Below are 13,707 nucleotides of genomic sequence, written 5' to 3' on the forward strand. Positions count from 1 at the left end.
GTCACTTAACCTCTAATGGCCTTAATCCACCGGAGAGGGAAATGGCAAACCACTCCAGTATCTTTTCCAAGAGAACCGTATGGACAGCCTTGGCATGCTATGGTCCACCACGAGGTCATGGAGAGTCAGACACAACTGAACTACTTTAACAACAACAATGTACACACAAAATACACAAACACAGACACAGATACATTATATATATATGTGTGTGTGTGTGTGTGTGTGTGTATATATCATATATATATATACACATACACACATATATAATGTGTTTGTATGCATGTATGCATGTGTATGTGTATATGCATGTACATATACATGCATGCACACATATACATGTGCGTGTGTGTGTGTGTGTGTGTGGGGATAAAGGTGGGATTTTACCTGAAATCTGAAGGCAGCTAGAAGGTACAACCAAGAAGAGAATTCTGTGCAAGGAAAATAGCCAGTGAAAGTGCACCCAGTTAGGAGGGGTGTAAGGAATGGATTCCAGTGAGGCCAATTTCATTGGATCACAGATGTGTAAGAAGACTACAAAGATAGGAAGGGCCCAGGTTATGAAAGGGTGTGAAAGCTAGAGTATTTTATATTTGATCCTGGAAGTAATAGAAAGCACTAGAGTTTAATCTACAAGAGAGGCAATACACGCAGAGCTGAGCTTTAGGAAGATGATGGAGAGTAATGATTATTAATAACTAATAATTTGGGGAGATCCAGAGTTCCACCTTTTGCTAAAGTCCTCAGTTCAAAGCTCAGTCTCTGAAGGTTAAACTAGCTTTCTCCTCTGGGGCAGGTAGGTGGTGTAGTAGATAGAGCACCAGCCCTGAAGTCAGGAGGACCTGAGTTCAAATCCGGCCTCAGACCGAACACTTGACACTTACTAGCTGTGTGACCCTGGGCAAGTCACTTAACCCCAATTGCCTAAAAAAAAAAAGAAAGAAAACTAGCTTTCTCCTCAATGGTGATCAGACCCCATCCAACTTTACAAGGAATTTAATTAAGGTGGGGAAACCCATTGTGCTCTACATAGGTTTGGGTGGAGATAAATTCTTTGATTAGATAGCCCAAGGTTGGACAATTCAAAAGTAAATGACATAATCAAAGTTACATTCCCCTCCCCCAACCCAGACCCTTATTATAATATTCATCCTCTCTCATTACTTGTTAACCAATCACAGTTGATTGCCACCCTCAGGAACACCCGCTCTTCCAAGGACATATAAATTGTGAGCCCACCACCATGAGAAATCTTTGGAATTCTAGGTCGGCACTGACCATTCTATCAATAAAATGCTAGATTTAGTAATAAAATGATTAATTACCCATAAAAAATGTCTCTTGAACTTTTTAAACATCACACTGTTTTGATAACTGAGTAGAGGATGAAATGGAGTAGGGGTAAACTTGAGGCTGCGAAACCAACCTGTAAGCTATTATAATAGTCCAAGTGTGGGGACTGAGAACCTGAACAAGGTGGTGCCACTGACAGGGAAGAAAAAGAGCTATAAATGTATGTGAGATACGTTGTGAAAGAAACAAGAGATTGGTTATTACAGTGGGGAGTTGAGAATGACATATATGTTGAGGGTCTGTAAAGAGCCTAGAGATTATACATACACATATACAGGTCATAATATGAGACTTGTCACATACACATGTATTCAGGTGAGTTGAAATAGAGATGTTTAGCTCTGAGAAGAGAAGGCTTAGAGTAGGACATGATAAATACGATATCAGTCATCAAATACTTGAAGAGTTTTCATGTGGAAGACATATTGGGCTTATTCTGTTTGTTCCCACCAGGCAAAAGAAAGAACATGGACAGAATTTGCAAAGAAGCCATTTTACATCTAGTGTGAACAATCTTCCTTATAATTAGAACTATCCATAAGTGGAAAGCAGTTTCAGTTGAGTGACTAAATCAGAGACCAGATTATAAACGTGAGGTTAAAAATGAATGGGAAATGAGAAACTAGTCTCTATGAGTCTAGATGATTTTTCCCCCCAAGAATTTGGCTGCAAAAGAAAGGAAAGACACAGGAGGAGATGACTTTGTTTACACTGATCCTGTACTGACTATGTTCATTCTTCCCCCATCTCCTTTCAGCCCCCTTTTCGTGTTGTCTTCTTCCCCCATTAGAATATAATAATGTGTGTGATTCATATACACACACATAAATCTTATAGACATTGTATATTTTATATCACTGAGAAAATTAATGGTGCTTGACTCTGAACATTTGTTGATGTTGCAACAAAATTGTTTTTTCTTTTTTTTTCTCCCAATGGAGTAGGAAGTTAAAAGAGGAGAAAATAGATTTATTTTTTTCTTTTTTTAAATAGAGAAGTATGTATGATGGGGGAAGGGCAATCTTACAGATGGGAAATGGTTACATGCACTTTCAGATGAGGTCACTGTATTATTGGTTTTACTTAGCAGTAATAGTATTATAGATTTTCTAAGATATTTAATTCTAGTAATATGACATTATTTCCAAGAATATATTGCTAAACAACAAAAATTTAATGTGACTTTAATTGGTAACTGGTTTGCCTCAAGATAAGAAAGAGTAGAAGAAAACCTAGGTAGTAAGACCTCAATTTCCAGTCTCCCTCACTGCTTTCCTTCTGAGATTACTTCTCATTTACAATATATCTATCTTGTATGTATATATTTATTTCCATGTTGTCTCCATTAGAATATAAGCTCCTTGAGCACAGGAACTTGTTTTTGTCTTCCTATATACATACATATATACATATACACACATACACACACATACATATAAGTAAATATGCATATGCATATGTATTCTACTTTACATAAAATAAACAATTATTTAGCTAACCTAAGGAAGAGACTTCATTAAAAGGTTAAATGAGCTTGCTTTTGATTGTGACTTAGCAGAAGTTGTACACTCAAGGACCTTAAGTCTTTATTTCCATTAATTGGTGACTGAATAGAAAATACTTCACAAACCTTAAAGAGCTATATTTGTGTAAGCTATTACTGTTGCTATTATTATACTTCTCTTTGGGGAAAATATATTTAAAAAAATATACAGTAATAACAACTAAATAATGATAATGAGTGCATAGTTCCCCAGGACAGTATGTCAATAAACCAGAAAAAGAAAACTGTAAATACATTTTAATTTTATCCTACTATTTAAGTTCATCCGATCCTTAGAAAATAAAAAGTATTTCAATTATTTTACATATCCTTTTATTATTCATCCCCAATTCCTTTGTCAATCATTTAAAAATTTTTTAGAAACAATAATACAACAATAACAAAACTCTGGGCAACAAAAAAAACACCTTTGTTTATCTTCATCTCTATAGTCAACCGTACTGGATTAAAAACTCAATTTTATGTGTGGGGTAGGGGGAGAAAAGGGAGCAGTAGCAGTGAGAATTTTCTGTGGTAGATTATACTTTGGTTTTTCAATCCATTCAAACTAGTGTGAATCTAGTAAGTTTGCAGAATCTCTGAGGAAGGATAATTATGGGAAATGGGAAAAAAGCCAAAGTTCTAAATGTTTATCATACCCCCAAAACATTTTTTTTCTCTTTTCAGTTTCTATTTTTAAAAAACTATGTCTCCGTTTTTGTGCAATACCAGAAGCATGATCCAACATGGCACCCCAAAAACATTTGACTTCTGTCAAAAACTATTCATTTCTTCAACAGAAAATAGGGTTTTTGGGCATTTTTGAGAATGGCAAAATATGTTTTAAAGATAAATATCATTGAAGGAAATTGAATTTCCAATTTAGGAAGCTGCTTATCCCTTTTTATTCCTCTTAAAAAAAGGGGTAAAGGTTAAACTTTTAAAAAAAGCAGCCACTCTTATTCTCCCAAATATTCAACTTTTATGTCCTTCATATCTGTCCATTTATTATCAAAAACTTCCCACAGCTATACAGCCTTTGAAGTTCTGGCTTTTCATGTTTCCTTTCAAAACCTTGACACTACACTCATGTATATCTGAGTGTTTAATTACCCTTGGGGATTTTTTTTAACAAGAAAAGAAGTGGAAAAGAAAGGGATATACTGGATAAAATTCTTATCAGATGCAAATAGTTTGATTCATTGAAATTTAAACAGATTATGATTATTTTTCTTGTAATAAAAACTTGGTCAATGTAAATGTCAACTTTCTCCCTAAGATCTCACAGTATATGAATAATATTACAACATCATCCCTTAACAAATAGCTAATTAAAATAACATTATAGTATCAAATATTGTAATAGAAAGAGCACAGAACTGGGAGACTAGAAACCTTAGTCCTTCTAGGTTTCTAATTAACTAACTTTTTCTTCTTGTACTAGTCACTTCATGTCTTTTGGCCTCAGGGCAGCTAGGTGGCACAGTGGATAGAGAGCCAGGCCTGGAGTCTGGAAGACTCGTCTTGAGTTCAAATCTGGCCTTAGCTATTTACTAGCTGTTTGACCCTGAGCAAGTCATTTAACCCTGACTTGGTTTTCTCATCTGTCAAATGAGCTGGAGAAGGAAACGGCAAACCATTCTAGTATCTTTGTCAAGAAAACCCCAAACAGGGTCATGAAGAATAGGACACAACTAAAATGTCTGAACAACAAAATCAACCAATTTAATTCAACGGCACCACATTTTTGAGCATTTATTGAACAACTACTATGTGTAGGGAATTCTGCTACATATTCTGAAGATAAAGACAAAAATGAGATACGGAACTTGCCCTCAAGGTGATCATAAGGTCACAGACTTAGAGCTGGAAGGGGCCTCAAAAGTAATTTAGTCCAACCCCATCATTCTATAGATGAAGAAACTGAGGTCCTAGGTGGTTAAATGACTTTCATGATCAGTCAAACGGGTACTAAATGGCATTGGTGTGACACTAGTGGGTTCTCTTGCTCCAAATCCATGCATAAAAATAAGTAAATACAAAAACGTATAAAGCTAAATAAAATCAGAGGAGTGAGCACTAACCACTTTCTCTTCTTTAAAGGATGGGGTTAGATTAGATGACCTTTAGGATATTTTTTTTTTTTTTGGCAATTGGGGTTAAATGACTTGCCCAGGGTCACATAGCTAGAAAGTGTCAAGTGTTTGGTCTGAGGCCATATCTGAACTCAGGTCCTCCTGACTTCAAGGCCGGTGCTCTATCCACTGTGCCACCTAGCTGCCCCTAGGATTTCTTTTAAGCTCTAATATTCAGTGATTCCAAATATAGCGCTAAAATGAAATAATATTTTGAAAATACTGATATTCAAAGTTTAACTACATTTCCTCATTTCTCCTTCCTGGCTTCCTTCAAGTCCTCCTTAATCTTAAGAACATTCCCTCTGGGATTATCTGCAATTTATCCTGAATATATCTTGCTTGTATATTGTTATTTTGTTTTTTACATGATGTCATCTCCCAAATCCTTCAGAGCATGAGGGTGCCTTTTCCTTTTTTTTTTTTTTTGTATTTTCAGCACTTAATACAGTGCTTGGCACATAGCAAGCATTTAATACATGCTAGGTGACTGATATAGGTATTTGGCAAATAGCTCCCATTGGCTTTTAGATAAGGATGTTTTTGCCTTTCCTTTTATTCTCACTCTGTCCAATAAAATATAACTACAAAGAAAATGGAAGAGATGTAGTAGGAATTCCAAGCATTTTTTAATAGACAGAAAAATATAATGCCTATTGTAAAGAGCGCATGCTGATGAAGGGCTTTCTAAGCTGCACTCACCCAACTAAAGTAATTATAGACTCTTCAAAGAATCACTCACTCATAGAGAGCAGAGGCCTGAGAGGCCATTTAGTCAACCTGTACCTGAACCAGAATCCCCTCACAATAAGCCCGTCAAGTGGTCATCTACCTTTTGCTTGAACACCCCTAGTGAGGGAGAGATCTACTGCCAGGCAAGGCAGCCCATCCCATTAAGGCCTAGCTCTCTGTTAAATTTTTCCTTACAATGAGCCCAACTTTGATTCTTTACAACTTCTACCTATCATTGTAGTTTAATCAAGAACAAGTCTATTCCCTCTTCCGATTAAGTATATCTTTCCAATAAACCTTGAGTCTCTTTTTAAGGCTAAAAAGCCCTTGTTCCTTTTAGAGATCCTTATATGGCATATATTGGTCCTCTTCGAATATGAAGGACAACAGCATATTCTCAAAAATGTTCACTATCCTGATGAAAAGAAATGATGGGTATCAAATCCATGGAACTCTGGTCGTCATATTTTAAAAAATTAGGCGAAACATATTTTTATTAGACCCATTGCAAAACACACACACAATGATGCAAAAAAAAAAGTAAAAAGAGTTTGCTTCAGCCTGCACTGCAAGTTCATTAGCTCTCTCTGTCTCTGGAGGTGAACAACATTTTTCATCAAGGATCCTTTGGAATTATCTTGAATCATTTCCTTGACCTGAGTAGTTAAGTCTTTCATAGTTGATCATCATCGCAATATTGCTGTTACTATATATAATGTTCTCCTGGTTCTGTTCATTTCACTTTGCATCATTTCATATATGTCTTTTCAGGTTTTTCTTAAGCCATCCTGCTTATCATTCCTTATAGCACGATAGTATTTCATCACAATCACATACCACAACTTGATGTAAAGTCTCAAATGCACTAGAACATAACAGGTGCTTAATAAATGTTTATTCTCTTCCCCCTTTTTTTCTTTCATGCAATTCTTTACTCTTGTTCTTTGGAGTCCTTCATTTTTGACATGGTTAGTTAGAGCTGCAAACACCCACCATTTCCCTCTGCTTGAGGGTCTTTTTTAGTTCAGGTTTCACTGCTATACTCCAACACCAAAAAAATATTTGCACTGAAAAGACAGGTCTTTGTTTTCACAAAAAGCTTTGGGTCAGTAAAATTGCTTTGAAATTCGGCCTGAAAAGTCACCAACCAGGTTGTTCCACGTCCAGCGAACCAGGCAATTAGGTGGCGCAATGGAGACAGATCTGGGCCTGAAGTCAGGAAGACCTGAGTTCAAATCCAATTCAAACCCACTTATTACTGGGAGTGGTCTGGTATGGTTGGGGGTGGTCTGATAGAAGAGGGATTTCCTTTGTCCCAAGGTAAAACAGTGATAGGGTAGTATCAGCCCTTGTTGTAAAGGCATATAAACTGGGTACCCCAAGCCCCAAATCAAGCCTAGACTGGCTTCCTCAGGAGACCTCAGCCTTTGCCTATAGCTCTGCATAGGTGCTAATGTCTAGCTTGAGAGAAAATAAATGCACAGACAACCTAATTCCATTTGTCTTTCTTAGATCAAACTCTTCCAGGTTGATAATCCTCATAACATCCCAGGGAGGTAGGTGCTGTTATTATCACCCTTTTACATATGAAGTAACTAAGGAAAACAGAGATTATGTGAATTGCCCAGAGTCAGATCACTAGTAAATGTCTGAGGTTGGATCTGAACTCTGGTTTTGTTGAGGTTTAGAAGGTTAGAGGTGCTGGGATCCCAAAATAGTGATATCCAGGTCCAGCTCGAATGAATTTGACTCAAGCCTTCTTTCAGCCAAATACAAGGTTGAGATTTTAAGAATCTGCCATATTGGCCAGACTCTTAAGGTTTCTAAGCATTTGTATCACTAACGCAAGTGTGAAGAATCTAAGCAATCATATTTAAAAGTAAACCAAATCAAAGTCAGAAAATTCAACCTACTTAGAAAAACCTTGCAACTTCTAAAATTTACAAGGCATTCAATTTACAAATATTTTGTTATTGTTCATTTGTGTCTGCCTCTTCGTGACTCCATTTGAGGTTTTCTTGGCAAAGATACCAGAGAAGAGTGCCATTTTCTTCTCTAGCTCATTTTACACATGAGAAAAGTGAGGCAAACAGGGTTAAGTGACTTGCCCAGGGTCACATAGCTAATAAATATCTGAAGTCACATTTGAACTCAGGAGTCTTCCTGACTTCAGTCTTGGCACTCTATCCACTCACTGCTCTACCTAGAGACCCTTATAACATATCTTTAGTGTTGAAGGTAAAAGCTAAATAGAAAAGTTTATAGTTTGGATAGTAACAGAAAAGGAGATGTCCAAACCCACAGTGCATAGCCAAATATTTGGAGTAGGGTGCTCTGTAATGGGCTTTGACTGTAAAGATTGATTCATTTACAGTGAAGGTAGGTATATCCAGAAAAAGGTCCTCATTGAGACAGAGGCAAAGGTCATGCCTGGCCACTGTTCTTAACTCTGTATGAAATGTGTTGCCTCAGCTCCTTGGTTTGACAAATACATGCAATGAGTCAGGAAATTCCATGGGAGGCAAACTAAATAAAGCATTAGGCCATGGGAATTCCATTCCTGGAATTCTCACTGTAAACAGAATCCCTTCTTTCCCAACTGTCTTAAGTTCCTACACTGTTCAAATTCAAACTTGTTCTGACTTTATTTTCTTAGCTGTAGTTTCTTAGCTGAATTATCTCTAAAAGTAGTAAATCAAAGAGAAAAAAAAATATATATATATGACTTTTTAACTCAAAGTTCCATCCACGTTTCAGTTACAAATAAAACGGTAATAACCAACGTAAAAACAAACCAAAAGGGCCCTTCTGGGTCACCTAGTTCAACCTCTCCATTCTGCAGTGGAGAAAACTGAGTTCCAGACAAGTTCCATGTGTGGATGGAAGGGATTACCACTGCATTCTAGATTCTATGGTTCTAGAGTATTTCATTAGATCACAGAGTTTTAATGCTAACAGGGACCTTAGATCATCGAATCCAAATTCTCATTTTAAGATGAGGAAACTGAAGCCTCAGAGTTGACAGGAGGAGCTCACTGTTACATGGCAAATTAATGTCAGAACTAGAACTAGAACTCAAATCCTCTTTCTAGAAAATTTATGACTCCAGCATCACAGAGGTAGTCTTGATAGAAGTCAGTATAATTTTTTGTACTCCTTTCTAAAAGCAAGCAAACAAAATGCTCTGGAGTTTGTTCTACTAATAAGCAAGGTAGGAGAATAACTGTATGAAAAAGCTTTTATTAAGCATTAGGAAACTAGTGGCAGTTAGGTGCCAAGCCTGGAGTCAGGAAGACCTGAGTTCAAGTCCAGCCTCAGATACTGACTAGCTGTGTGACCTTGGCCAAGTCACTTAACTCAGTTTGCCTCAGTTTCTTCATCTGTAAAATGAGCTGAAGAAGAAAATGTCAAACCACTCCAGTATATCTGCCAAGAAAACCCCATCACGAAGGGTTGGACATGACTGAAACAACTGAACAACAACAACAACAACAACAACAACAACATTATTTTTGTTGTTATTGTTAAGATCAAAATGTGATAATATTTGTAAAGCACTTAACACAGTGCCTAGGGCATAATAAGCACTATATAATTGCTAGCTATTAATAATAATGATGAAAATTATTATCACATTTCCCATACATGTTATTCCATCTACTGCAAAGACTATCCCCATTCTGGAAAGTTCTCCCTCTTCATCACCTAATAATAATATCTTTCATTTATATAGATCTTACATAAGGTTAAATCATTTGATCCTGACAGCAACCCTGGAAGGGAGGTGCTGTCATGATCCCTGTACTATAAAAGAGGAAGTTGAAGCTAGAAGAGGCTAGGTGATTTGCCCAGGGTCACCCAGCTAGTAAGTGTTTGAGGGGGATTTGAACTTCTCTTCTTCACTCCAGGCTCAGCACTCTATCTACTACCATCAAATCATCAAGGTGCCTCTAAGGTTTTAACTTCATTCAAAATGCACTATGGTAACGTTGGACTTCCTACAGGAGTTCTTTCCTGTTGCCAGTGCTCATCCCTCACAGAATTCTTTTGAGTTTGCTTTTTATATATGTTTTATGTACTCATTTGTACGCATGTTTTTGTAAGCTCTTGACTTTTTACATGATCTTCTTCCATCATATTATACATAAACTTGTGGTGGAAAGATAGAATGAGCTCAAAAATGCTCTTCATAGCAGCAGGAAGTTAGATCTCCCAGAGATAAAGCATGAAGGGTATGATAAAGATCTGGATAATGAAGGTACACTGTACTTATTCCCTTTTCAAATTATGGAATTTTAAGGTTAATTGCTTGAGGGCTTATGGTGAGATTGGTGGGTTAATATCTAGAGTAAAGGCAAAAAAAAATTAGTTCATATCTCTATAGGGCTTAAAATTTTATAAATCTTAAATTTCATAGAGTGCTTTCATCATAGTCACCTCCTCAGGTAAGCACAGCAAGAATTTCTAATCCCATTTTAAAGATGAATAAACTGAGGCTTACAAAGCTAGTAAGTGGCAGAGCTGAGTTGAACCCAGTTGTAATGACTTCTAGTCCAGTCCAGTGTCTTTTCCCTATACCATCCTGCCTCTCCTAAGGCTTTAAGAATTGTAAGATCACAGACACAGAACTAGAAAGGATTTCGGAAACCCTCTATCCAATTCTCCCATTTTATGAATGAGGAAACCGGGACTTAGACACAGATTAAGTGAATTGCCCAAGGTCACAGACAGTATGTGCTAGATAGGAGGAGTATGTGAAATTAGGTTCTCTTGACTCTAAAGCCTGGGCTCTTTCCACTGTATCATGCATCATTTTCCATTCTACCACTGTATCAAATTTCCCTATGATGAGTATGAAAAAAATCATTAAAACTTACATCTCCTGTGAAATCTGAGGTCTGTTTTACACCACAGATTCGCAAGGTGAGCTATATACTATTTACTGGCTCTCTGTAGAAAATTATCAAATCGGCCCACCCCTCCTGAAGAGGGGTGGAGCCCGCTTCTGGCCAGAAACGTCTAAATTTTCTTGATACTAAATCTTTGGTGTCAAGCCTATTTCTAACAATTTGGCGCCCAACGTGGGGCTCCATCTAGACTTCGGAGGGGACAAGGTAAGTAAGACATCCCCGGAAGAGCGCTCCCGCTGTATTTCAGCAGTCTCGGTGAATTGAGCTCCTGATCTTGGACCACCTGGGAAAAGTCCAGGGGATTGGGGAAGCCGCAGGCAGATCACAAGGGCCAATATATTGGGCAAAGCTCCGCCTCTGAAAGCGTGTCTAAACGTGAGAGTATTTAAGGACTGCGCAGGTTTTGAACTTTCTTTGTCTGCTTTGACTATGGGTCGCCGCCTGGCACGCCTGGCACGTTGTTACAGATACTGTAAGAACAAACCATATCCAAAATCACGTTTCTGCCAAGGCGTTCCTGATGCAAAGATACGGATTTTTGACCTAGGTCAAAAAAAGGCAAAAGTGGATGAATTTCCACTCTGTGGTCATATGGTGTCTGATGAATACGAACAACTGTCTTCTGAGGCCTTGGAGGCCACAAGGATCCGTGCCAACAAATACATGGTGAAGAGTTGTGGCAAAGATAGCTTCCACATCCGTGTACGACTGTACCCTTTCCATGTTCTTCGAATCAACAAAATGTTGTCTTGTGCCGGTGCTGATAGGCTCCAAACAGGCATGCGGGGTGCCTTTGGGAAACCTCAGGGTACTGTTGCTTGTGTTCATATAGGACAGGTAATCATGTCTGTCCGCACCAAAATCCAGAACAAGGAGCATATGTGATTGAGGCTTTGCGCAGGGCTAAATTTAAGTTCTCTGGTCGCCAGAAGATCCGCATCTCAAAGAAGCGGGGCCTCACAAAGTTTAATGCAGATGAATTTGAGGACATGGTAGCTGAGAAACGTCTTATTCCTGATGGCTGTAATGTCAAATACATCCCCAGCTGTGGTCCACTGGACAAGTGGCGTGCATTCCACTCATAAAGGGGAAGGATCTTCTGTGTTGTTGAAGCTGATATCCTTGCTTATCAACCCCATATACTAAGCTACAAATAAATCTGAGTTACTGCTTAAAAAAAAAAAGAAAGAAAATTATCATATCATATGGCAGTTTCTCTCTTGATCACTGACTTCTAGATCATTGTATCTGAAATGTATGAGACTTAAATAAAATAAAGCTTTGTCTGATGGACTACACAAGTCTGGAAGCTAAAACATCATCTTTTTAATCTGTCTAGTCACCAAGTACTTCCCCCTCCCCACCTCAGGCTTGTTTATATCCTATGTTAATTATATTTGCTTTTCTCATTTGGTGTTGGGTTGAATGTCCTGTTCAGAGTCATGTTCTCATGTTATTCATACTTTGATTGCCTTTTGGGTGACAAATATTCTGAATATTTTGGATTTGTATGAAAATATTTTCTTAGGTTTTTTCAAAAAATGTTTACTGTTGGTGAGATTCAGGGCATTGCTTGCTGCGTTTTTGTTTTTGTTTTGCTTTTTTTGCTCTCCCTGGACTTGAACAAATATATTAAATGACTTTTTTTTTTCATTTATATCCCACATGCCTTTGGAAGCTGAGGCAAACTTGTGTGTAGAAAAGAAAGGCATGGACTTCAAATGCTGCAACCAAGGCAGAGAGAAAAAAAAAATTACCTCATTAGAGTATGCTTAGCACTAAGTTAGAAGCAGAGGAAGCATCTCAAATAGTAGGGAAGTGTTGTAATAACAATAATACTAACAATAACATCTAGCATTTATATAGGGCTTTAAGGTTTGCAAAGCACTTTACAGATATTAAATCTGGGAGGTGGGTGCTATTGTGATCATCTCCATTTTGCAGAGTAGAAAGTATCTGAGGTTGGATTTAAGCTTAGGTCTTCCTGAATCTAGGTCTAGCAATGCACTTTGCTGCCTGCCTCTAGCCCAATTGTTATTGTAGAAAGACAGATGACATTTATTGCAGAATTTTTCCCCAAACACAGTTCTGGCTGAAAACTTGCTTTGGCCTGGGGCAGGTATAGTAATGCCTTGTTCTCACTGTTCCCATCTCACCAACTTGAGATATCTCCCTAACCATACTAAGGCTGCCTCAACGCTCATGGCAGAGTTGTTAGAGACAGTTTTGCTGATAAAAGAGTCACAGCTGCCTCACAAAGTTTTTCTATTAGGTCACAAGCCTCAAATTAACAGTGAACATGAAAGATAGGGTGAAAGCCATTTCTCTGGGGCCTGGCACAGGCAAACTCCCAGGAGCGAACTGTCAGGAATACATTCATCTTGATAGGAGAGTGTTCTGGCATTGTGGAAAGAATAGAGGCCCTGGAGTCAGATGACCTGAGTTCAAATCCCTTGTGGTTTTGGGTAAGTGACTTAATCCCCTGAGACCTCAGATTCCTTACCTATAAAATCAGGGGTTAGAGTAGATGATCTCTGAAGTCCCCAGCCGGCCTAGATATGTAATACTGCGATCTTGTCTTCCTAAGGCCTTAAACATTTTGGGTCATTATGATGCTTAGTGCTTGACCCTGCTCCTTTTCCTGTCTACTAAATCCAGAGTACTTGACCATCACTGCTCTGATCTCTCTTGATGTGAGCACTCATCTATTCTCTCCAGTTATTGAACCCCATTGTCATGTGTTGACAACTGCTTTCTTTTCTCATTGTTTCTAAATTCTTCAGCCAACACTCTCCTTCCCCGTATCACTTTCCATCCCTTAATGCATTTTTTGCATGGATGAAATGCATGGAATTATTTTTTGGCTAACTTATTTCTGTACAAAATAGCACTACAGATTCGGGCCTGGAAGCAACCCTAGAAGTTATGTTAGCTCTAACCCTTCATTTCATAGGTGAGGATACTGAGCTCCAAAGAGGTCTGTGACTTGACTAAGGTTAAATAGTAAATATATTGCAGAACTAAATTAGAACCC

The 13,707-nt window shown here is 38.0% G+C and overlaps 2 protein-coding genes across 3 annotated transcripts in view; one reads left to right on the forward strand and one right to left on the reverse strand.

Annotated features, from left to right (window-relative positions):
* The window catches only part of PLCB1 (phospholipase C beta 1), an 870,456-nt gene that overhangs the window by 108,895 nt on the left and 747,854 nt on the right, over positions 1–13,707 (reverse strand). The window lies entirely within an intron of this gene.
* LOC110207956 (large ribosomal subunit protein uL16-like) lies at positions 11,103–11,854 on the forward strand. The gene is given in 2 exon segments (XM_020985747.2): positions 11,103–11,552; positions 11,555–11,854. Coding segments are annotated over 2 exon segments (654 nt in total). The 3' UTR covers positions 11,759–11,854.

Source organism: Phascolarctos cinereus, unplaced genomic scaffold (assembly GCF_003287225.1).
Source record: "Phascolarctos cinereus isolate Bilbo 61053 unplaced genomic scaffold, phaCin_HiC Scaffold_2;HRSCAF=192, whole genome shotgun sequence".
In the NCBI taxonomy this organism is placed as follows: Eukaryota; Metazoa; Chordata; class Mammalia; order Diprotodontia; family Phascolarctidae; genus Phascolarctos; species Phascolarctos cinereus.